Here is a 25,844-nt window from a genome sequence, read left to right on the forward strand (position 1 = left end):
TCAGGCTCTCTCGCTCCGTCTCTCTCGCTCCCTGTCTTCGTTCTCTTTCACTTACTGTCAGTGTCTCTCTCTCTCTCTCACACACTGTTAGTCTGTCTCTTTCTTTCTCTCTTTCTCTCACCCGCTCTCTCTCTCTCTTTCTTTCTTTCTTTCTTTCTGTCACATCCCGTCTCTTTCAATTCGCTTTCAATTGAATGGTTGTTCCTGGCATGAGAAAAACTGCAGCAAAATAAATTTATTGAAATCTTAATCAGGTTATCAACAGGTTATTAAACATTAGTGAGTTAATAGTAATAATCTCATTGTAACTAAAAAATACACCATGACAACAATTTATATCATATTAGCAGTTATTTAATTTGGACCAAAACGTAATGTTTTCAATGTTATTATTAACTATTTAAATTTAGATATTTTTTTCACTGGGAGAGTGTTGCACCTGGTCCTCCCTCTGGGCAATTTCATTTAGGTGGCACCCCTCTCTCTCTGCTTGATTTGGGACGATTCCACCAGATGAGGAGAAATATGTAAATATTAGGGATGGGACGATCTGCTTATCCCACGATACGATACGATACGATACGATACGATACGATACGCGATATGAGGTTCACGATTCAATATAACCACGGTATGACAACAAACTCTGACTGTGCAGAATTATGTTCAAATCTTTCTAGCGATGCCATTGGCTGCGAGAATGTAAACAACAATTAAAAAATGTCATTACAAAGTGCAAATAATATAATTTGGATGGAGAGCTTGTGAAATTGTAATGGGCAAGCCGTCTCATTTGTGATTACTACAGTAGAATAAAAGTGTCCCATCTCTAGTAAATATGTAATGAATGTAGTATGTATGTAGTGCTGCATCTCTTCTGTCCACTCCTGTATATTTGATGTTCTGTTTCTGCTGTTGTGACAGGGAGCTACACAGTCGGGAAGTGCGAGTCCATGGGAGTGTCTTTAAACTTTAATGAGCGAGGAGTTTTTGTTCCAAAACAGAGTATGAACTCAGAAAGTGAGTTCTGAAAGCCAGAAATCTCAGCATCTGGCCAATTAATCATTGATTCATTGGTATTGGTATCAACAACCCTGTCAGCCCCACAGATATATTATGGTCATTTTGTGTTATGGGGCAGTAAAAAACATACTTATTGCGCATTTAACGATGTTGCTCAATCTTTTAAGAAATGTTACCAGCCAAATTACGAAAAGTCAGCATTGCTCCCCATGAGCGAATATGCAAAAGTTTGTATTTTATGACTCATCCCTGCTGCATAATGAGCAGCCGACTCTGCACGTTCTATCTTAGTGAGAAGGGCAATTTATCTTCTGCTTTTGTATGAGAGGTTTTGAAAATATGGGTATTTTTTTTTTTTTTTTTTTTACCATTTTTTTTAACAGAATGTCTCCCTGATGTTTTTATGTTTTGTGCACTCTTTCGGGATGTGAATGTGTGTATCCATCATCCATCATCACAGTGGGAGCACAATCTGTCCTGTCAGCTCCGTCACTATCTGCTCTTCTCTCTCTCTCTCTCTCTCTCTCTCTCTCTCTCTCTCTCTCTCGCTGTCACCGTCTGTTTTTCTCTCCCTTTCCCTTTTTGTATCGCTCGTTTTCCTTCTCTCTCTCTCTCTCTCTCTCTCTCTCTCTCTCTGTCTCTGTCACCGTCTGTTTTTCTCTCCCTTTCCCTTTTTGTATCGCTCGTTTTCCTTCTCTCTCTCTCTCTCTCTCTCTCTCTCTCTCTCTCTCTCTCCCTCTGTATGTCTGACTCATTCGGTCTTGCTGACCTGTAGCTCAGCTCTAAGCTTTAGCTAAGACCTCTATTTCAGAGTGTCATTGTTTCTATAGGAGTGTGCCACTGTTGCACCGCTTCAGCAACCATTCAACCGTTCAATTCAGCGTCAACAGTGTTTTACACACACACACACACACACACACACGTGTCACTGTACTTGTGAGAAACCTTCCATTGACTGCATTCATTTCCTGACCTTAACCCTCACCATCCCTTTTATTTTCCATATATAGAATGTGTCACTTATTCATACTGCAGGTATTTTCTATACTTCTTTGTCTCAGTCAGTTGTACTGCTGCTGCTGCTTCCATCCTGCACAGTGTTAATGCCGTAACTCATACTTTCATCCATAGATTTCTACTTAATATGTTCTAGTGTGGAATTGTCAGCTGTGCATCTTTACATACATCATTGTCAATTTGTAACATGGATGATTTGATTGAGTAGATTTAATGTCTACTACTGCTGCTGCTGCTACTACTGCCACTACTATTACTACTAGAGCTATGACGACTACTACTGCTATTAATACCACTACTGCTTAGGGTGCCGATACCAGGCTAAAATGGAATATCGGTATCGGAGATTTTACCCAAGACTAAAATCTGATACCGAAAGCCATGAGTAACATGTAAGAAATAAAAGCAAACTGTCTTGATTTTATGCATTTGTGGCACACAGAAGCCTGAATTTCTCAAACAGTGGGAAAAACAAGGATTTTATCTCAATAATTTTGTCCATTGACCCCAAACTAAGGAAGTAAGCCTTCAGTAAAAGTAATGGATCGGATCGGTACTCAGTATCGGCCGATACTTAAACTTTCATACTCGTAATCGGTATCGGCATTGAAAAAGTGGCATCGGTGCATCCCTACTACTGCTACTACCACTACTATTTCAACTACCTCCACCACTTCAGCTACTACTACTACGATTACTAGTACTACTGATATACCTACTTCTACTACTCCTACTGTTGCTACTACTACTACTACTACTTCTACTACCACTACCTTAACCTCCCCCCTAATATAAACATAACCCTGATTCTAGTCCTAACCCAAATACCAAACCTTAATCCCAAATTAGAGCAGAATATCCTCACTTTGGAGGATTTCTGTCATTTTTGCTTTTTTTGCAAAGTTGTTAAATCTAGTATATCTATTTCTTAAAATTAGTGAAGGAATCTGCCACTGGAGCGACATAATTTCACTTGTTTCCAATGCAAATCAGCTTGTTTCAAGAATTTTCTTGGATCAAGTTCTCGATACTCGTGGTTTGATCTGTGTTACTCTGCCTGGTTTATGGAAAATTCCTGAAACAAGTGAAACTACGTCGGAAACAAGTGGAATTTCAACTGTTTCAACACAAGATTTAAAGAGTGGATAGGAGTCTGAATTACTTGTTAAGGAAGGACGTTTTTGTTGCCGTGCACTCATAAGAGTAGAAGTACACGAGCACACACACACACACACACACACACACACACACACACACACACACACCATCAGAGTGTTTACTTTGGACTCAGAGATGTAGAAAACGGGACACAAAAGGCGAGAGAGGAGTTTGAGTCGGGGACAATGCGGCGCTTCAGAGGGGGAAATAATTTGTTGGCTGAGACAACATCTCTTAACATTACTAAATCATGCGTGATCATTCAAAGGTCACAGGAATATTTGGTTACGTCTGTTTTTGGGGCGTTGTGGCTCTGACCTTTGACCTCTTTACTGTTGGTTGCATGTAATGTTGCTGTTACTCATTCTCTTTCCTCCTTCAATATCACTCCCTCTTTCTCCCTCGCTCCCTTCCTCCCTCCTTCCCTCCCATTATGTCCCCCTTTCTTCAACCTTCTCCTTTTTGCTCTCTCTCCCTCTTCCTCCCTTATTTTCCTCTCTTTCCTTCCCTCTTTTCCTTCCCCTCCCTCTCTCTCCCTCTTTCCTTGTGTTCTTCTTGCTCCCGTGTTCCCTCCATTTCCCTTTTTCCCCTCCTGCTTTCTCTCCCTGCTTCCTCCTCCCCTCCCTTCCATCTTTCTCTCTTTCCCCTCCTTTTTTCACCCCTCAGTCCCTCTTCCTTTCCCTCCCTCCCTCCTTCCCTCCATCATTCTGTCTCCATCTTTCTCCTTCTGTCGCCCTCCCTATTTCTTTCTCCAAACTTTGTATTTTTTCTCCCTCCCTCCTCTCACTCAGTCCCTCGTCGTTTCCCTCCCTCTCTCCCTCCTTTCCCTCCATCTTTCTTGCTCCACTGTCCCCTCCCTCCCTATTTCCCTTCCTCCTTTCTTCACCCCTCTTCCTCTCACCTTCAGTCCCTCCTCATTTCCCTCCCTCTTTCCCAACTCCCTTCCCTTGCTTTATCTCCTTCTTCCCTCCTCCCTCCTCTCTTCCTTGTTCCCTCATTCTCTCCTTCCTTCCCCCTACTTTACCTCCCTCTTTCTCCCTCCCTCCCTCCCTCCCTCCCTTTCTCCTTACCTCCCTCCTTCCTTCCCATTATGTCCCCCTTTCTTCAACCTTCTCCTTTTTGCTCTCTCTCCCTCTTTCTCCCTTATTTTCCTCTCTTTCCCTCCCTCTTTTCCTTCCCTTCCCTCTCTCTCCCTCTTTCCTTGTGTTTTTCTTGCTCCCGTGTTCCCTCCATTTCCCTTTTTCCCCTCCTGCTTTCCTCTCCCTGCTTCCTCCTCCCCTCCCTTCCATCTTTCTCTCCTTCCCCTCCTTTTTTCACCCCTCAGTCCCTCTTCCTTTCCCTCCCTCCCTCCTTCCCTCCATCATTCTGTCTCCATCTTTCTCCCTCCCTATTTCTTTCTCCAAACTTTGTATTTTTTCTCCCTCCCTCCTCTCACTCAGTCCCTCGTTGTTTCCCTCCCTCTCTCCCTCCTTTCCCTCCATCTTTCTTGCTCCATTGTCCCCTCCCTCCCTCTTTCCCTTCCTCCTTTCTTCACCCCTCTTCCTCTCACCTTTAGTCCCTCCTCATTTTCCTCCCTCTCTCCCTCCTTTCCAACTCCCTTCCCTTGCTTTATATCCTTCTTCCTTCCTCATTTCCCTCCCTCTCTCCCTCCTTCCCAACTCCCTTCCCTTGCTTTATCTCCTTCTTCCCTCCTCCCTCCTCTCTTCCTTGTTCCCTCATTCTCTCCTTCCTTCCCCCTACTTTACCTCCCTCTTTCTCCCCCCCTCCCTCCCTCCTTCCTTCCCTCCTTCCTTCCCTCCACCTCTGTTCTGTTCTGTTTAGTTTAGACCTCGTCTTCAGACTGACAGAGTCTGAACAGCACCATCCAGACCCTGTAAAGGCCCATTAGCTCTTCTACCGCTGATAATGTCAGCAATCAGCGCCTTGCCACCGCCTGCCTAATGATAATAAATGGCGGTTGTCAAAAAAAAAACATGAAGTGATTCATTTTTCCCGCATCGTACCTTTTTCCGTTAACGTTTTTCAGTAATGCTAGCCTACGGATCGAGAAAGAGAACCGTCCATGTTCAGATACTGATTTTTTATTTTGTGTTAAACATATTGGCAGCGCTGCCTTGGAGGTTGGAGACGCAGGCGTGTGACTGGAAGATTGTCAGTTTGAAGAGTTTTGAAGAGTTCAACCGAAGAACGATTTTCCCTTTTCAGGTTGTTTCATTTGATTATCAGAGGAGGCCGAGACGCGGAAAGCTGCTCCATGTTTCACAAGAAAAAAAGCAAAAACTAGAGTAAAATCAGACAAATTACACATGATAATAGTGTAGTAGCAATATGTTTTTTTTCCTATCCCGTAAATTATCTCGCGACCCCCTAGTAGGTCATGACCCCCAATTTGAGAACCACTGGTCTAAGACGTGGACCATGTAACCGTGACGTCCGATTCTGCTCTGCACTTCCCAGAGATCACCTGTCAATCAAACAGTGTGGGCGGAGCTTGGATTTTCTGTTGATGCAGTTGGAGTTTCTGTAGGTGGCGCTCTTTTCTATTGCTATCGCTGCTCATGCTAACTACAGAGTTCTTCGGTTGACGCACTATTGTGTTACTTAATCCACACTTAATACAAAATCAAGTTTTGAAAGGCTAACCTACAACCAAAACATGAAGACGGAGGGAGCAGCAGTGATGAAGTCCCCTAACTTGTACGTCCTACCCATCAATTTCAAAATAAAAGCTCTAAACAGGAAGTTGTAAAAACTACAGAATAAAACATACTATCCCAAAAACATTTTAAAATACTTAAAAGTCAACTTGCCATAAAAAAAGTTACGAGCCGACCCGTCACCTTCGTCACACCACTTTACTGTCTGCTGTTACCGTTGAACCTTCTGGAGACGGTGTGCTGTAATGTGCCTGTGTATCATCCTCTCGTGGTCGTCAAGGCAACCGCACCCCTGCTTCAGCCGGTGGATGTGAGCGGTAGTTAGTGCAGGACTCATTTGTAGCTGTGTGCTAAAAGCAGTAGATGGATCATAGTTGTACTGGTCGCTGTTTATTATTTGAATGGCGTGATAGCGGCTTGCTGGAGCGGCTGCTGCTAATGTGTGTGTGTGTGTGAGGTGGTGAGAGGCAACAGGTGGAAGTTGAGGGTGTGTGTGATGTCTGATGTGTTAAGTGGGCTTGCATTAGTGTGTGTGTGTGTGTGAGAGAGAGAGAGAGAGAGAGAGCACATGGCAGTACGTCTTCATGCACACATGTGCCTCTATGCAGGATGGGAAATGAACGCCCAGCCACCAGACTGTCTGAGTAACAAATTTGGCTGCTGAAATAAGGAGAACGGCTGGTGAATTTTGGAATTTGGATGAAAGATTTTGTTTTGTGTGTGTGTGTGTGTGCAAGAAAAAGTAACAGAGCACACATTGCTTGTTATTTCTCTTAACAGTAATTAATTACTTTTCTGATTATACTCTGGGAAAAGCAAGCAAACTTCTCATTACTTCTGTGTTTTTCTTTCACTAACACATCCTTTTAATTCAAATACTTCCATTTCTGAAATAATATATAAATACCAACAACACTTGAATCAGTATATCTAGACTACGGCCGCTGATCCAAAAACCCTTACACACTCATACACAAAATGTAATGTGACAAGAAAGAAGACTATATAGACCGAACCAAAACCTCTCTAGAAACCCACATGCACATCAAACATAAACACGTCAAATACCAAGTACACAGAAATTAAATGAAAACAAACATAATCACAACACAACAACACCATCAAAAACAACAACAACAGTAACAGGAGAAAACCAATTATAGAACCGCTGTTGGACTAATAGACGATTTTATCATCAACAGCTGTATTGATCTATCAAGGCCATTGTTCTAAAGTACACAGTTTCTCCCATTTCTCTTGATGGTTCTCTAACATCTCCTTGTCTTTAGCTGTTATTTTCTCAAGCTTAACCATCGCTTCACAGTAAGACTCTTGTCCTTACGTGCAACAGATTCAAAGTATTCAAAGTAAGTGAATACCTCCATCCATCAAAAGCTACCGTCCTTTTCTCGTCTCTTTCTCGTCTCTCGTCAGTCTCAAGCTTACAGGTGTAAACGGGAACAGAGAGAAAGAACGGGACAGGCTGAGCTTCAACGTTACGCTGATAGAGATGAAATAATAAATACTGAAAATGTGAATCCACATAATTCAGATGGAATATGTGTAACACAAGCAACGACCTATCTGCTGGATTAGTAACTATAATGCGATTTCCAAGTGTTCCCAAAGTGATGCAGGATCTAATCAAAATAAAGGGATTGGAAGCATCTTTACTTGTGCAACATCAAAATATCTATTAAAGCTTGAAAAACGCATAATGAACACCAGCGCGTAATGAGCAGGTGAGCATAGGTTGTAAACATGCAACACATTTTGATTACTGAAATTAGAACAGTGTGATGCCCTACATCACATCTGGCTCTGGTGTTGAGAGAGAAAGGACAAAGAAAGAAGAAGAGGATGAGGATGAGGATGAGGATGAGGAGGGTCATTACAGCCGAGCAGCGGAGTGGAGAAGAGGGTGATTCAGGATCAGCAGGTCAATAACAAGAAGAGAAATGAACGGGGTTACTTTGGGGTTTTTTGGCGGTAGAAATCACAATCAGCACAGACAGACAGAGGAAATGGAGGAGAGCGGAGGACAGAGATTTGAGTCTGATTGCTGCTGCGAAGGTTAGAGATGAGGGAAGGAAGAGTCAGAGTCAGAGAGTGTGTGAGAGAGACGGTGAGAGTGTGTGTGTGTGTGTGAGAGAGAGGGAGAGACAGACAGAGAGAGAGATTTTGATTTTAAAAACCCAGGAGATGTTGTTATTTTTTAAGTAAAAGCCTCAAGATAACTAACAACTATTATATATTATATTTTATGGTGAGTTTTACTTTCACGGCAGCAATCATTTTGTCAGAGTAGATGTCATGTTTTATGAATGGTAGATATCTCATTTTGGAGGAAAATGTGTATGTGTGTGTGTGTGTGTGTGTGTGTGTGTGTCTTCAAGGTCAGTGCGATCAGTGGGAGACTCCAGTGCGAAGCGTTAATCACCTCTCTCAAGTGTTCCCACCCACCTGTCAATCAAAGTAACACACTGCCCAGCTAGTTGTGTGTGGAGGAGACTGGCAAATAAGCTCCCATGGGTGTGTGTGTGTGTGTGTGTGTGTGTGTGTGCCTCTCTTCCCCTTTCTGAGTGTGTAAGACATGCAAAACCAGACCAGATTGTTAATGACGCATTCATGGTCATATCGGATTTACTGTAAATACGAGCCGCTGACTGGGGAAAAAACGCTCACCCCAACCTTCTAGTGGTGATTACAGGTAGGACATGTGGGAATTTTTCCCATTTGGCATCATGAATTGTGGAAGTGTGTCAACACAAGCTGTAACACAGCCGGGAATCCAGTTTCAGCAGTCAAAGTAATAAAAAACTTTATATTCAAACTAATACAGTCAGAAGGAGAAAGCGAGCAATATCTGCTGTAGTTCGTTTTCAGTTTATTTTCAGTTCATGAATTAGAATGATTTTGGATGTGGGCGCTACACGTTAAGCACATGAACGCTTTCAGGTAGCAACAAGATGTGATTCTGTTTTTCTGCTTCTTCCGCTGTGTCATGAACGCAGCATCAGTCTCCAGTACATCACTTTATAATTACAGTCGTCCCTCAGCAGCTGGACTTCCTATAGCGTCCTGCTAGCAGCGTTGTGTGTCTCATGTTTCCCCTGCATGGACGCTGAGGCTCAGTCCACACTAATGCGATGATAAATTTAAAAAAACAACGTTTTCATGTCAATAGTTTTCCGTCCACGCCAGCATTTTCAAAAAGTCCCCTGTCCACACTGAACCACGAAAAGCGCATCATTTTGCTTTATGCCATTTCCGCCGGCTTTCCACCACCGCCATTTTTAAAACGTTGTTGTTTACAGAGCGATCGTTAACAACAAAGTCCTTTAGCAAGTTAAATTTCCGAAAAAAATGCCAAAGTCAAAAAGTGAAAAAGTGTCACAGTAGAGTTGTTCGTCTCTAAGCTGATTCAGCCTGGACGGATCACATGACAGTGATGCACCTGACATCACATGACAATCACGTCAGCGTTTTTTTTCCCATCCGCACTACAAAACAAAACCAGCATTTTCAATTCCATTCACTTAGGAGAGCTTTTTCCCGGAAAGCTCCGTTTTCACCGGTGGAAAACGCCGGCTTAGTGTGGATGGAAGATGCATTTTCAAATTTACCCGGATTAGTGTGGACTAGACCTGAATCTCTTGTGCTGCTGCAAATGGCCCCCTAGTTCATTTGAAACCTGCATTACTACCAGCCCACGTTAATTTGTAGGCCCAGTTAAACCGTTCCTCGACCCTGGACCCTGAAAGCGTCTGTTCATATCAGGACGTGAGACTGCATGACGGCTCAGTTTGTGCTGCCTGGGTTTCATTTACTTTCACTTTGAGCATCAGCTCCTGTTGATATTTAATGTGAGTGTTGCGTCTCGTTCCCTCAGTGTCCAAAGACAATCCTCCCGGCCTCGGTCGCCACCTGCCAGGCTGCAGCGCCTCGTTAACCACTTGCCTTCGTTACAGCTGCGCTCTGCCTTTTCATTTCATCCCATTTCTCATGTTTTTGTCCTTTTGTTTGTTTTTGCCGTCAAGAATACAAGGCTAAAGGGTTTAGTCATGTTTCTGTTCAACTACAACGCTGCAAACAAGAGACAAGCCAGGCTCATGGTCATGCATGTGTGCAAATACACACACATACATGCGCGCACACACACACACACACACACACACACACACAAGCATCATTCTTATGCTATTCATGATTGAAAATAAGTAATGTAACATCTCATGTAGAAGGACAATCTATGCTAATTGGTGAGTGCCTTTTTTCTCTCTCTCTCTCTCTCTCTGTCTCTCCCACTCTCCCTCTCTCTCCCACTCTCTCTCTCTCCCTCTCTCCCTCTCTCTCTCTCTCTCTCTCTCTCCCACTCTCTCTCTCTCTCTCTTTCTCTCCCTCTCTCCCACTCTCTCTCCCTCTCTCCCTCTCTCTCTCCCTCTCTCCCACTCTCTCTCTCTCTCTCTCTCTCTCTCTCTCTCTCTCTTCAATTCATGATTAGCACGGTGAGATCATTCTTACATTGCTATCGGTACAAAACACACCACTAGTACATCTCAACCAAGACTACACCAAAAAAAAACAAACACATATACAAACTGTAAGCAATACAGGAACATAATCTAATTTTTCCAGATGTTTTCAGATTTAGGTTTTGCGTAGACTTCTTTGTCATAAGTGGCCTTAATCCTTTTGCTGAGGATGTAGCATTAGTGTGACAGGCCTTGTGTATATTAGCAGTAACATTAGTTGTTTATTAGTGATTTTATTTTATTTTTCATTGTTATTTTGTCAGGTCTCAGGTGACTGTTGTTTGTGTGCCTTTGTTTGTGTTGCTTGGTCAGTCAGCTGCAGCGGATCGTCAGTATCGTCTCTCTTGTCTTTGCAGTGATGTAGAAACACCACAGCAGCTGATTTCACCGACTGGTTCCTCCTCTCCGGTTGAAGGTGTGCTGATCAGTGGGATCGGCTGCTGTGGGGTTTGGCTGGAGTGAAAACCTGCAGACCGCCGGGCCACAGCGGCACATGATTGAAAACCACTGATCTAGGCGGCTTGTTTACCAAGATGCTCACAGCTGGCGCTAAGCTGGTTCTGGTTCATTAGCTGGATCTGAAATCCAAGAATGCCAGGTCGATTCTCGCGTCGTCGTGGAGAAAGACCTTCCCGAGTCGTCTTGGAGAGAACGGATAAAGAAAACGAGCTCGAGCATGATCACAGAAGCATCCTTACAGTGCGAGACGGGCTGTGCGGTTGTGATTGCGAGATCGATTAAGACGCAGAAGCTGTTTCGTTCCCCCGTCTGTTCCAGCCGGCTCTGTTCTGTAGACCGGCGGTTCTGAAACCTTTTCGGCTTGCGAGTGAACAGTTCTCAACCGAAGAATGATTTTCCCTTTTCCAGGTTGTTTCATCTGATAATCAGAGGAGGCCGAGAGGCTGAACGCACAAGAACACATTCATTTATTGATTGATTTCTAATTTATTTATTAGGATATCACAGTATCACAGCAGCTGTTCCTTCCGTATATTGAGAAAGATCCATTGTGTTTTTCACTATTTTTGTGGAAGAACTTTGCTCACACACTTTGCTGTTTCCACCTCTTATCAGCGGCTCAGTAGACTGGCACAGTACCGCAGCAACAATGGTCCAGTTTCCCCTTGGGGATCATTAAGCTTTCATCTTATATTTTATCTTTGGCAGCGAGGCCTGTCGGTGTCATTTCTGTTCCTCTCTGTAGAAAGGCTTTGCTCTCTCTCTCTCTCTCTCTCTCTCTCTCTCTCTCTCTCTCAGCTAAATCAAAGCAGAGAATGAAATGCCGGCAACAATGAGCTAATGAAGGCACCTACTGGCTACTGCACTTGTGTATGAAGAGAGTGTGTGATTCAAGTGCCGCCCAGTTACTCCTTCCCATTACACACACACACACACACACACACATACACAAGCTTCCGCACACATGCTTAGACAAACAAACACGCAAGCACATACATACACACACACACACACACCATTCCACCGCCGTAATGGAAGGCTGATTGACCCGTTTCTCTTTGAAGTATACAAGCCTAATTGTAAAGAGAGGGGCTTTTTAATGGTTTATAGCTGAACTTCTGCCTTGTTAATGTGTAGCTAGTTTCTTCATGAGTTATGTCTTTGATGTTCTCCGGTCCTCGCCCGACTTTTTATTAAATGTTTGCTGAGCCACGTTCACACTTTTGCCCCAATCCACAAGACGATCTGGTTGGAAAAATCAAGATTTGCTCTTGATTTTCAGTCAAAAGTTACAAGGAACGGTCTGATAACCATGTGGTCGACACACTACATTTTTGCATTACATTATGCTAATTTTGCCTCTTTTTACCCTATAACATTCAAGAAATAGCTATGTGCAGCAGCAAAGTGGGTTAGTGGCAAGATATCTGTGTGAAGAAGCTAAATCAGTATCTTCCTTTACATCACTTCTTAAAACTTTTATACGAAGGCCTTCCCATCGTTTTATTGATTTATTGATTTATTACCCTGTTTTATCTTTGTTTTAATGGTTTTATTGGTTTTTATTATTATTATTATTTTATTGATTATTTGCCTCCTGTATTCGATATATTTTTGCATCGCTTATCTCTGGTTGTGTTTTATTGTTATAGTGTAATTATTCTTGTCTCTTATTTTTTTATGTAAAGCACTTTGTAACTTTGTTTAGAAAAGTGCTATATAAATTAAGTTATATTGTTATTGCAGTTGGTGGTGTGTGTATTTACAAGTGCCATCATCTGGACTGGAAAATCAGATTTCCCATGTTGCTGTGCATGCCTGTACCAGCTGATAACGTGTGTTCACATGTGCACATGTATGTGTGAGACGGCTGCACAAGTAATCGTGATAAAGTCAAAATCACAATTAGGGCTGTACCGAATAGTTCGAAGCTTCATTCATAACGTTGACATTAGAATTTTAAATCAACATTCGAATGAGAAAAGAAAGAAAGTTGATTTAATAAAAAAAAGACTAACTCATATTTAATCCGATGAATCACTTTATTCAAATTGAGGATTTTGTTCAAGGATTTTTTTTAATTTTTTTTATGATGACGTCATAAAATATGACGGCAGGGCATTCGAAGCTTCATTCGAAAACCTCAATAGAAGCTTCGAATGTAAAAAAATGACATTCGGTACAGCCCTAATCACAATATTGACCACTGCAATTTCCAAATCGCAAGAAGCTGCGATTTTTTTACATCAGAGGGAAAAGGTGCTCCCAGAAGAAAAACAGACCTGAACTTTTTTTTTTTTTTTAATATGTGAAAAAGCTGTTTCCATATGTGACGGTGTTAAGAGGTCGGTGGGAAGGACACCGGAGATGGAGTTCTGGTTCTTGTCTGCAGTGTTTATTTGGCACCGAATCAATAAGCGAGCCAGCACAAATTATGCACGACCAGCGCTGAAATCACCGTTAAGTCCACAACAGTCGATATGGAAATAACCTTTTCGGGACAGACGTGTGTCTTCCTGCTTCGCTCCACGGGCTCATTTATCCGGATGGATCGGTCTCTCTGCCTCTCTGCTCAGGCTCAATCTCCACCTTGCTTGACACACCTTATATATCACAATGCATATCACCATTTTGTACATTCGGTACAATATACAGAAAAGAAAAGATTTCGTGTAAGCCTGGTGTGTTTGACAAGAGTGTACGATTTCACACGCACGCTTTGTTGTATGAGCCTGTGTATGTAGATGGGGAAACTGGGATGACGTGCATGACATATGTACAATACATTTAACCATAACAATGTACAGCTCTTTGTTACGGTTAAATGGCTTCAATGGAGACTTCAGTTGAAGTGAAATTGACTCGGGGCTTCTGGCCTTTTTGATAATGCCGGCTGCCTGAGGAGGGAACCGCAGCCGAAAGTCTGAACTGTTTGACCTTTACACACCAGATAATTCCCAGTTTACAGCTGAGACACTTAGACTGCAGTAATTGAGGTCAATCGCTTGTGTGTGAGAATGTATGTGACAGAGAGAGAGAGAGAGAGAGAGAGAGAGAGAGATGGAGGCAGATGGTGTTTAGGATGGACAGATTGCAGGGAGGTAAGGAGTAAAGATGGGAGAAAAGTGGAAAAAACGTGATAGAGATGAACAGTTTATCTGTCGGTGATTGTTGGTGAGCCCGCCCCAAACGTAGAGACGAACAACTCTACCGTGACACTTTTTCACTTTTTGATTTAGGCATCGTTTCGGAAACTTAACTTGCCAACGGACTTCGTTCTTCACGATCGCTCTGTAAGCAACAACCTTTTAAAAATGCCGGTGACGGAAAGACTGGAAATGATGCGTTTTTGGTGGTTCAGTGTGGACGGAAAACTTTAAATTTTCAAATGTATCCAACATTAGTGTGGACAAAGCATGAGACTCGCATTTTCAGGTGTCTCAGTGATGTTATTTGGCGCCACCAGAGTTCAGATGCCGTTAATCTCACCTGCCCAAACGAACCCAACTAAAGGAATAAACACTTCACAGTAATAAACGGCGAATAAATACAAATAAACCGCTCCAAACGTGCTTGGTGTGAATGTGTCCTTGGCCTCCCATGAGAGGAGAGAGAGAGAGAGAGAGAGAGAGAGAGATGACCAGGTTATATAAACAATTACCAATGCATCACATGATGTCTTCAACGTCTCAGCCTCTCCTGTCTGCAGGCAATCTCCCATGGGAACAGAAACATAAAACATTCAAACATTCCACCAATTAGTCATCTAATTGCCCTAACTCGCTCGTTAGTCCCACGGGGCTGAATTTGCCAATCATTTGCCGTTGTTTGATGATGTGTTTTTTTCTGTATTATTTCACATTTTTTAATGTCAAGCAAATGTAATATTGTCTGTGCAAGTTCAAGCGGAGGGTTTGCGTTAATTAGATTGTCTTGGGCCATTAACTTTGTTTCCACGACGTTAACAGAGATGGCAATACTGATAATTGGATTGATATAGGGAGAAACTCGGGACATTTTTTATTTTAGATGAGAAACGTGGCTTTGCGTCCCCCAGGCTGCGAATATAAACTTGATGACAGACTTGTTAATCAGACTTGAGGCAGCCTGCACAGGCATCTGATTTAATATATAATAGGCCTATTTATCTTTTAAGTTCCACTTTTATTCAAATCTCAGCTGGATGATTGTGTGCTGAGTGCAGAAGTTTTCACTGTGCAGAGAAAATGGCAGGTGATTGCATGACAAGTGCTTGCTACTTGATGCTTGATTGAATCTGAGGGGTTTTGTTCTGTGCTGCCAGATGTTATTCAGGCTTAGATAAGATGAGCCAAAACTTTTCACAGAATAGACATAAAAAGCTCCATTGTTTTATTACTGACTGTCTTCATCAGGCTTCACTGGATGCACCTTTGAAGTATTTGTTCTTGTGCTAATAAATATGAAAGAATGATTTGGAGTCCTCGCTGTAAGTGTGCCGTCCTGTTCTTGGGCAATGAATTATTCTGATTGATCCTCACATGGGCAATAAGTAATCTGTGATGTACGGTGGCCTGTAACTGACACAAACAATGAAATCGAGATGAGTAAGCTAGCCAATTAGAGCAGAGATCCAACAGAAACATCTAGTGAAGAGGTAATAAATCACCATGCAAATACTGCTGTGTCATTTGCTTTTCTGGCTTGAGATTGAAATGTCTTGTGACCTTATAGCAGCGACTTCCTCCAGTGGTGAGCAGGTGAAAATGTGAGCAGATGGGGAGGGAATACGGGCTGGAAAGGGAGTTTTGAAAGTTGTGTCATTGGTATTGATCAACAACCCTATCAAACCCCTGCAGATACTGTATATTATGGTCATTTTCTGCTATGTGGCAGTTACAGTCTTAATCTTTGCCCCATTAAGTGTTGTTTCCATAGTTTCTAGATGTTGTTTTTTTGTTGTTTTCTGACTTGATAAGCACCAATGTCGTATCCCCATCACCCACTTACACTCGTTCCTCTTAACACCCAAAGCCAGGTTTGTACGTAGCTGTTCACCCTAAAAAGGACGGAGGATACTTACATCAGATCATGTGTATTGATAATCTGCGTGTGAATGCTACAGAACGTTCTCTAATATCGTTTCGTTTTTAATGTTATTCTCCTCTGTCGTGCAGATAAGATCGAGAATGGCGACGTGTACCAGAGGAGGAGAGGAGCGCAGGCCGGCAGCTCAGAGGGACAGGAAACAGGAAGCAGACAACAGGAAGGGGCGGGCCAGACAGCAAGCAGCTGGAGACGCATCGTCCTCCTCATCCTGGCCATCACCATCCACAACATCCCAGGTGAGAACGTCCGCGACTAAAGAAATCCTAATTGACTGACTTTACCCATTTACCCAATTTAACCCATCACTGCTCTTCAGCAAATTAACACCACCATATAAAATGGCTTCTTCAGACCTTTAGTGTTTAACTGAAGATCAAATCATATTATTAGTATTTGTCTGATGATGCAGATGGGAATATACAGATTTAGTCACTGTTGAAGGCCCACTGTTTACTGCATCCTTGCTGAACTACTGCTGCACTTTGGTTCCATATTTTGTTTGACAGTATACTATTATAAACTATTTTGAGTCGACAATAACTACGCAACATTCAAGAAATAAATGTCTGCAGTTGTAATAAAGGATGGGAGACAAAGGGGAGACAGCAGCTGTCACTGTACTTTTTCAAGAAATAACTCATGCAGGATGACAAAAAGAGATGGAAAACAACCAATGGCCAATTAGACGACAGAATGACTACAGTGGGACAAAATCTCCTCCTTTGATATAACACATAGCAAACCTTTCGATCCTCTTTTTTCATCCTATTCTTCCTCCTCACACAATTTTCTGAGCCATGCTGCACTTTCCCATCTCAAACTAAACTGTTTTTATTGTCTGTCATTGTCAGACACACAGTATATACAAAGAAAAACACTTATCAGCTAACAATGGATAAGTACTCAGTAAGGGCCAATACTAGAAAGTCCTCAAAATCAGAATTATGGGTGAAAAACAAGCATTGGTGCATCTGTACCTGCATCTCTTGCCATACGGTTTGATTAAATATATATAATGTGAAATGTGTTGTGAGCCGGCTGTTTAGCCACGAGCAGCCATCGATCTGCTCACATCAACGCACACCATTCTTAATTAACAAGAAAATAGAGTTTGAGATGTTTGAACGATTTTCCATGTCGGCCCTGATTGATTTCCATTTGTTCCATCAGGCTAGACTAACGGCAACATTATTTTCATAGTGCGTAATGATTGTTCCAGGAAGTGCGGACAAGAGAAGCGAATTAGGGACACGTGTAGCGAGGAGGAGGGAAGTAAATGGTGGCGGCGGCTTCAGCAGAGAGCGCTCCGATGATTCACCGTGCAGGACGATGTGGAAGGGCAATTCATTAATGGGGCAGATTGTTTACTGGTCACTGCATACACCATATTTCTCATAATTATAACATATGCATGCACTGACATGCTCCTATATATTTATCTACACACACACAGACATGCGTGCACATGCAGACATAGACACACACACGTGCACACATACATACATACACTCACTAATAAAAGATAAAAAAAATATAAGAGCTGTCACGTTTGTTAAGCAAAACCTGCACTCTATTGTTCTAAATCTGATTATCTATGCTGTTTTTTGACTTTCAATTCATGTGCAACTTTTAGATTATAGCTCAGTTTGTTGACAGTTTGTTGAGCATGACAATTAATCATAATAATCTATTTTCTTTTATTACTTGTCTTCCTTGACATTGTCCGCCAATTGCTGCTGTGGCACCTGAATTTCCTCAAGGGGATCAATAAAGTGCAATCTTATCTGATCTTATTTTAATTGACTGGTAATCATATTATTATCAAATAATAATGCTTAACAAACAGGTGACAGCTCTTTTATGTTTTATGGAAAACTGGTGTTCCAATTATTTTGGCCAGTGAGTGCAGATACACACAGATAGATGAACACACACCTACAGTATGTACACGCACATAAGCATGCACTTGTAGGTAGAGATAGTGTTTTTACCACAGAGAGCTCCAGTAAGCTCGTTAAGGAAGCTCCTCCCACCCAGTCACAACTCCAATCAGCAAAACACAAAACAAAGCAACGCTGGCTGAACATCGCTCAGCACAGAACTCATTAGCTTGTGACTGAAATGCTCTCAAACTCGCGATCGACCGAGTATCTCAGGTACAAATGGATCTAATTAAAGAGGTTGAGACAAACCAGGCACAGCGCTGCGATGGATTGATCGTGCGCGGCGCCCGCTCGCCACGACATAACGAGCTGAATTGGTTTTCTATGACATATCTGAAAGTCCAGTCCGGCTCAGGGGAACAGAAGTCAGATCTCAGAGCTGCCAGACATCGAGCTGCCAGGTGATTGACTTTTACACAACAGAATGATTTATCCTTTGTTTTTATTTTTGCGCAGCGGCCAAGAAACTGAAGCAGATTGCAGTTTTAGTTACACAAAACTTTCTCAGAAGCAGAGCTGCTCTGGAGGTAGAAATAATCCCATTGGTTGAGTTAAACCTCAGTGGGCGGAGCCAAAGAAATAACATTTTTCTATAAGTAAGTTAGACTGAAGCCCAGTGAAAAAGGCAAGAGATAAGAGGAGAAGGCTAACATTATGAAGCCTAGCGCTCTTGCTATTAACTAAATGCAGTCTACTAAGTTATCTAGGTTAGCTAGTTAGCCTAGCTTACCTTTCCAGTTTAAATTAGCTACGCTATCTTATAGTTATCTAGGTAAGCTAGGTAGCTAGCTGCTGACCATCCAACATCATGAATGGCATTTTGATTTTTTTCCTATATATTTTCCCCAGATTTCCTTCTTTTCCATTCAAGATTGTCAGTTAGCTAACTTCCGCTCTGAAAAAACGTAGTTCTTTGGCTCCGCCCACTAAGGTTTAACTCAACCAATGAGATTATTTCTGCATCCAGAGCAGCTCTGCCTCCAAAAAAAACGTTTGTATAACTAAAACTCCAATCTGCACAGCTGTAATCCTGTCACCCTCTCTCTCCACAGCAGCTCTCTCTCTGTTTACTGGCTCCAGAGGCTGACTGATTGAAAGGAGGGTGTGTGTTTCATGTTCATGCATTACTCATGAGACCGTTTCCTCAACAACTCTTCAACACTATTCACAAATGGCATGTTTGGAACCAGATGAAGGCGTTAACACCGAATCTGTACACAAACCACACACACACACACACAAATAGACACACTTCACATGCAAAGCACTACTAAACCACATGGGAGAGAGGGGACAAGCGCCATGCAGGTTTTTTGACCAGCTGGCTTTATTGCATCAAAGTCCAAACATGAAGCAGCCTCCAGCTCTGCTTTGTGGCACAACGCGCCAAATCAAACGCCTCCCGGTTGGCTGCCGGTCTGCCGCTGGGGCGATGCTCTGTGTCGCTTTGAAGTGACTTTGGCAACGGTTGCTTTTTCACATATCTTTGGGTTTTTATTAGCAGAGCAACTGGGCAGCAAAAACGGACACCCACCCCTACTTTCACGCTTGCTGGCATGAAAGCACAGCTCACCAGCGATTGTTCTTCATGATATTTGTCATCGCTTCGTCTTCGCTTGCAAATTAGAAACAGTTTTGATGACAGTTTTTGAAATATTGAGTGATAAACATGAGGAAATGTTTTTTTTTTCCCCCAAAACTGAGATGTAGCCTTGAGGAAAAAGAGATCCACGGCACTCCAAAATAAAAAAAACAATTTATTCTGTTTGACTTCATTACGTTTCAGTCCCACAGCCTTCATCAGGGTAAGGAAGCCTAGATTAAAGGCTTTTTAACATATTTTGGAGTGCACTGGACCTTTTCTTCCTCATGATATGAAGACTCTATTGTCCATAGAGCAACCAACCCTATTTTTCATTGATATGTACTTACATATACTGAACAAAAATATAAACGTAATATGCAATTGAAATTGAATTCAACTGAAAGAAATTCTGGACAAAGGAGAAACGCTCAGCATCAGCGATGTAAACAAAGTTGTGCACAAGATTTGAGAGAAATAAATCATTTCATGGAAAAATTATGGGATATTTTTACTCTTGAAACATGGGACTAAAACTTCACATGTTGCATTTATATTGTTCAGTATAGATAGGTATTGATATACGCCTTGAAGAATGAAAATGCTAATGCTCTCTTACCTATTCGCTTGGAAAAAGACATCTAGGTTTAGTCATCTTGCGTTTCCTTTAGTACTAGCCATTGTAAATGAATACATTTCATGCATTTGTCCTACATCTATCCTGCATTAGTGCTGAAGACACATCTCTCTTGAATGCTATACCCTAGAACCAAATTAGTATATTGTAAAGCAAAACTCTAATTATCTCTCAACCAATTTCTTACAAGACCATCCCTGAGAAAATGAAAAAAACCCAAAAATCCTCTTGAAGACGGGGCACAAGTGCAGCAGTTTTTCAGCAAGTGGGCACTTTAAACATGAGACTCCTGCATTGGCAACATCTGCATACAAATACATCAGTGAAACAAGGCACGATTCCCAAAGCCATATTTATTTGATGGAGGTTGTGTGCAGGCCTTGATTAAGAGACACCCTTGGAACATTAACTCTGCCCTTGACTGAGCCTCTGCTGCAACCTCTTTGGCTGTTTGTCGAACCTAATAGGTTTCTTCTGAGCTCGCCTCCCTTTTTTCTTGCTAACTCATTACCCGACCATCTGATGAGAGTGTGTGTGTGAGAGAGTGTGTGTGTGTGTGTGTCAATCTACCCTGGCAATCCCCTGATTTGAGCAATATTGGAGCGGAGAGATCAGAAAGCGTAGATGGCATGTTGCTACATGAGCTGCATCAGGAGGTGTGACTGAGAAGTTATGAGACTGTGGAAGCTGTTGCCATGCCTACTGGTGTGTGTGTGTGTGTGTGTGTGTGTGTGTGTGTGTGTGTAGGTGTGTGTGTGTGTGTGTGTGTTGGGTGCACTTATGATTTGGTACATTAAACATGAACGTTCATAATACTAGACAAATGTCTAGACTTGTCATTATTTCATTTTTTAGAAGTCTATAAAGGACAGTACTGTATCATTATAACAAGTGCTGCTGTTGCTCATTTCCAAAGTAATATTATTTATTTTTCTATAATAATTCAAGTAATTCATTCCACTACCTGTTATATTACTTATTCAAATTCAATTCAAATTACTATATTTTCTGCGAGGACCTACATTTGTGCAGTGTACCGACAAGACAAATAGGACAATCACAAAACAATCATGACACAGTCATCAACATATATTAAAATACTACTAATATTACTCAGAGCAACAAGGAGGTTCCACCGCACATCTTCTTGTTTGGAGGAGAACGGGCCGTCCGGTGCCTCTCAGACAGAGCAGCTAATATGAAGACAGCCTCACTGCAGCACACGGACAGTTTGCCATCGATACGACGGTCTCTGCACCTTCAATAAAAGGCCAAACTGTCCGTGTGCTCCAGTGAATCTTTTATCAGAATTACTCAGTTTCCTCTCCTGTGTGAAGGATCAGGCGAACCGAGCAGCGCTGATGTCCAACTTCCCGTCCTCCTTTTGTTCGATAAAATCAAAGCAGTGGGCGTACTGTACTTCCACAGGGAGGAAATCAGCTTTACTGCCCTATCCAACCTAAACCATTATCTGGTTTAGGCTGGATGCGTCATCTTCAATCTGATATTTAGTGATAAGAAAAGTAACATCTGTAACTGTAATATTAAAGCTGCACTAGGCAATTTTGCGCATTGGCAGCCCCAAATGAGAGTGAGAGGAAACTGTTTGAAGAGCTTCATTACCCAGAAATAATGCAACATGGAGTCAGTAACCTGCACACTCCATGGACTTCATTTTCTTCTTTTTAGTGGCCGGTGGACGCTCTTCTCTGTTGCAGCTCCACTTTGTGATTTAGGCCAATAAGACAAGTGCATTTTTACATAAAAGCTTGCCAAGTGCAGCTTAATACTCACATTAAAATGGTAATTTGTTACGCCATCCATGGCTAGAAAAGGTAATATCACTGAAACATGTTATTATCCAACTATGAAATTACATTTTTTTCCCAAGACACCTTGCAGTACCATGGGTGCGCATATTGCCACAGTGGGAATTGAACCCTTAACCCTGGCAGTGTTAATGCCTTGCTCTATCTATTGAGCCACAGTGGGAATTGAACCCTTAACCCTGGCAGTGTTAATGCCTTGCTCTATCTATTGAGCCACAGTGGGAATTGAACCCTTAACCCTGACAGTGTTAATGCCTTGCTCTATCTATTGAGCCACAGTGGGAATTGAACCCCTGGCAGTGTTAATGCCTTGCTCTATCTATTGAGCCACAGTGGGAATTGAACCCCTAACCCTGGCAGTGTTAATGCCTTGCTCTATCCATTGAGCCACAGTGGGAATTGAACCCCTGACCCTGGCAGTGTTAATGCCTTGCTCTATCTATTGAGCCACAGTGGGAATTGAACCCCTAACCCTGGCAGTGTTAATGCCTTGCTCTATCTATTGAGCCACAGTGGGAATTGAACCCCTAACCCTGGCAGTGTTAATGCCTTGCTCTATCCATTGAGCCACAGTGGGAATTGAACCCCTGGCAGTGTTAATGCCTTGCTCTATCTATTGAGCCACAGTGGGAATTGAACCCTTGACCCTGGCAGTGTTAATGCCTTGCTCTATCTATTGAGCCACAGTGGGAATTGAACCCCTAACCCTGGCAGTGTTAATGCCTTGCTCTATCCATTGAGCCACAGTGGGAATTGAACCCTTAACCCTGGCAGTGTTAATGCCTTGCTCTATCTATTGAGCCACAGTGGGAATTGAACCCCTGACCCTGGCAGTGTTAATGCCTTGCTCTATCTATTGAGCCACAGTGGGAATTGAACCCCTGACCCTGGCAGTGTTAATGCCTTGCTCTATCTATTGAGCCACAGTGGGAATTGAACCCTTAACCCTGACAGTGTTAATGCCTTGCTCTATCTATTGAGCCACAGTGGGAATTGAACCCCTGGCAGTGTTAATGCCTTGCTCTATCCATTGAGCCACAGTGGGAATTGAACCCCTGGCAGTGTTAATGCCTTGCTCTATCCATTGAGCCACAGTGGGAATTGAACCCCTGACCCTAGCAGTGTTAACGCCTTGCTCTATCCATTGAGCCACAGTGGGAATTGAACCCCTGGCAGTGTTAATGCCTTGCTCTATCCATTGAGCCACAGTGGGAATTGAACCCCTGGCAGTGTTAATGCCTTGCTCTATCCATTGAGCCACAGTGGGAATTGAACCCCTGACCCTGGCAGTGTTAATGCCTTGCTCTATCCATTGAGCCACAGTGGGAATTGAACCCCTGGCAGTGTTAATGCCTTGCTCTATCCATTGAGCCACAGTGGGAATTGAACCCCTGACCCTGGCAGTGTTAGGCGGCGGCCTCACTGATCCGTTGAGTCTCTCCTTCTACATTCATTTCAATTCATTTTTCCAGTGACAGCTGTCTGTTGTCTGGACAGGACTGATGACGCTCCGTCAGATTTCGATCCGTTTTGACGGACAGAAAGTTCAACCCTATTGAACCATTTCTTGATGGACAGATCCTTCACCCTCCGTTTAGCCAATTAGAGATGTTGCTACATTTTTTGAGAAAAATAGCATCCAAACAGACTCATCAAAGGATTACAAAAACAAAGAGAAAGCCTGGTATAACGTTGGGGTTACTGCAGGTTTTCCAGGTCAGTTTCTCATTTAATTTATTCTGTATAGTCTGTTTCTTGTTTTTTCAATGAAGTAGCACTAATCTTCTTATGTTTTCTCCGTCTTGTTCTTCTGCCTCGCCCACCATGTTGTCGCTCCAACACAGCCCAGCGGACAGAAATCTGCCTGTCAATGATTACATCAGTTTGCGAACCTCTAACCCTGGCAGTGTTAACGCCTCGTTCTTCCCAACTGAACTACACACACACAGCAGCTGCATAATATGTACCGATCTTCAAAGCGGCGCTGAAGGCTTCATGACACTGTGGGGACAGGGCCTGACAGCAGCTTGGTCTATCAGGGCGAGCAGGAGATTGATGGCTGTCCTTTTCTCCCACCATTAGGCTCGATTCCTGTTAGTGTGATGGATGAAGCGAGGCTCGCTGGCGGCTACTGCTAGTGTTTGGGGTGGGTGAGAAGAGAGGGAGAGAATAAGAGAAGACTATTAGAAATAGAGTTGAAGATTACTCAAACACAGGAAGGAAAGGAAAGGGAGGTGGAGAGGAAGGGAAAGGAAGGGGGAGAGGAAAAAGAAAGGAAGGGGAAAAGGAAAGGAAAGGGGAAGGAAAGTGGAAGGAAATGAAAGGAAGGGGAAGGGAAAGGAGGGGTAGAGCAAGGGGAAAGGGAAGGGAAAGAAAAGGAAGGGGGAAAGGAAAGGAAACGAAAGGAAAAGAAAGGAAGGGGAAGGGAAAGGAAAGGAAGGGAAAGGAGGGGTAGAGCAAGGGGAAAGGGAAGGAAAGGAAAGGGTAAAGAGGCATTTTTAACCTATATTTATTTAGGTAATTTATTATTTTTTAGGTAAACTTGACTATTTTTCAGCAGCGCCCTGCTTCACATACACACAGTCACACACATTCACACATGGCAGCTTCCCAGTATAACAACAGTCTTTACTGCAGGCCACTGAGCGGCTCCAGCGCAGCAGCAGGGGGCTAAATGCATTGTGGGTAACGATAAGCTCAAACGATACGGGAGAGTTCACTTACCCTTCCAAGATGTTTCTTTTCCCATGCGGGATTCAAGTCACAAGCTCGCTTCTCTAACCGGATTGTGAGATATTTGAAGTGGAAAAGTCGTTGAAATCAGGGCCACAGTGGAATGAAGATTACTTTGCAGAAGTTGAGTATTGCAGGGGACTTACTTCAGTGGTAATTTGTGATAGAGCACATTTTGAAAAAGTCAACTTCCCAAATCTGATAGAGGAGGAGCGGGCGAGAAAACAAAGGCATGAGGGGAGATGACAGGAGAGAGGGGACTTTGATGTCATTTAATGAAACGTCTCACCGCAAAACAAATGAAAACAGTCACTCAAATCACCTTAAACGTGAACTAAAATACCCTTAAACCCTCACCGAGCGCCAGACTAACCAGAAGCGAGGGAGGCGGCGGAGTGACGGCAGGCGAGACGGAGCGGGGGGAGCGGAGGGGCGAGGAGATTAAAGGGAAGTGCGACGGGAACGAGTGTCTGCTGTGACAATGGGCTGTCAGCAGCAGTGTCGTCAGACTCGCTTAAAAGAGCATAGAACATTAAGCAGGAATTGGATAGGACCAGCCGCTGCGCTCCAGCACACACACACACACACACACACTCAGAAACACACAGACTGACACAGGCTGAAAGAAGCACACACACCTCTCCAGTACCCGCTTAGAGTTTCCGTCTGGGAGTGAAAAGAGACACACACACACACACACACACACACACACAAATGCATGGCAATAAGAAACATCTCTCATCATCGCAGCAGGACAGATTTGAAGCCTTTTGTAATCTTTCGGACTCAAATCGCACTCAGCTAGACTCTGTGACTCTGAGAGCTCTTGACTCGTCGCACACCAGCCTTCGTCGTCCAATCAGGGACAAAAGTACGACTCGACTCAAACTTCTTCAAAGTCTGTCATGTCTTTCAGAGCCTGACAACCCCCACACACACACACACACACACACACACACACACAGCAGCAACCCAACGGAGCAGTGGCAACATTATTATGGCATTATGACTTTAGTCAGATTCCCTGTCAAACTTTGTTGTGACGTTTCTGCCCCGTTTCTGTCTGTTTCTGCTCGCTTTTAGAGGAGAGAACAAACCCAATTAACACCCGATACCCATTCATTCTTAAAGGCTGAATAAGTGAGGCTTTCACTGCCCCATAGCACAAAATGACCATAATATA

The 25,844-nt window shown here is 42.9% G+C and overlaps 1 protein-coding gene across 2 annotated transcripts in view; it reads left to right on the forward strand.

The window, feature by feature from the left end:
* The window catches only part of slc39a11 (solute carrier family 39, member 11), a 136,859-nt gene that overhangs the window by 102,759 nt on the left and 8,256 nt on the right, over positions 1-25,844 (forward strand). For both annotated transcript variants that reach the window (XM_071907456.2, XM_071907457.2), the window contains exon 6: positions 16,006-16,173. In XM_071907456.2, coding sequence (XP_071763557.2) covers positions 16,006-16,173 — 168 coding nt within the window. The remainder of the gene's footprint in view (positions 1-16,005; positions 16,174-25,844) is intronic.

Source organism: Centroberyx gerrardi, chromosome 20 (genome assembly GCF_048128805.1).
Source record: "Centroberyx gerrardi isolate f3 chromosome 20, fCenGer3.hap1.cur.20231027, whole genome shotgun sequence".
Classification (NCBI taxonomy): Eukaryota; Metazoa; Chordata; class Actinopteri; order Beryciformes; family Berycidae; genus Centroberyx; species Centroberyx gerrardi.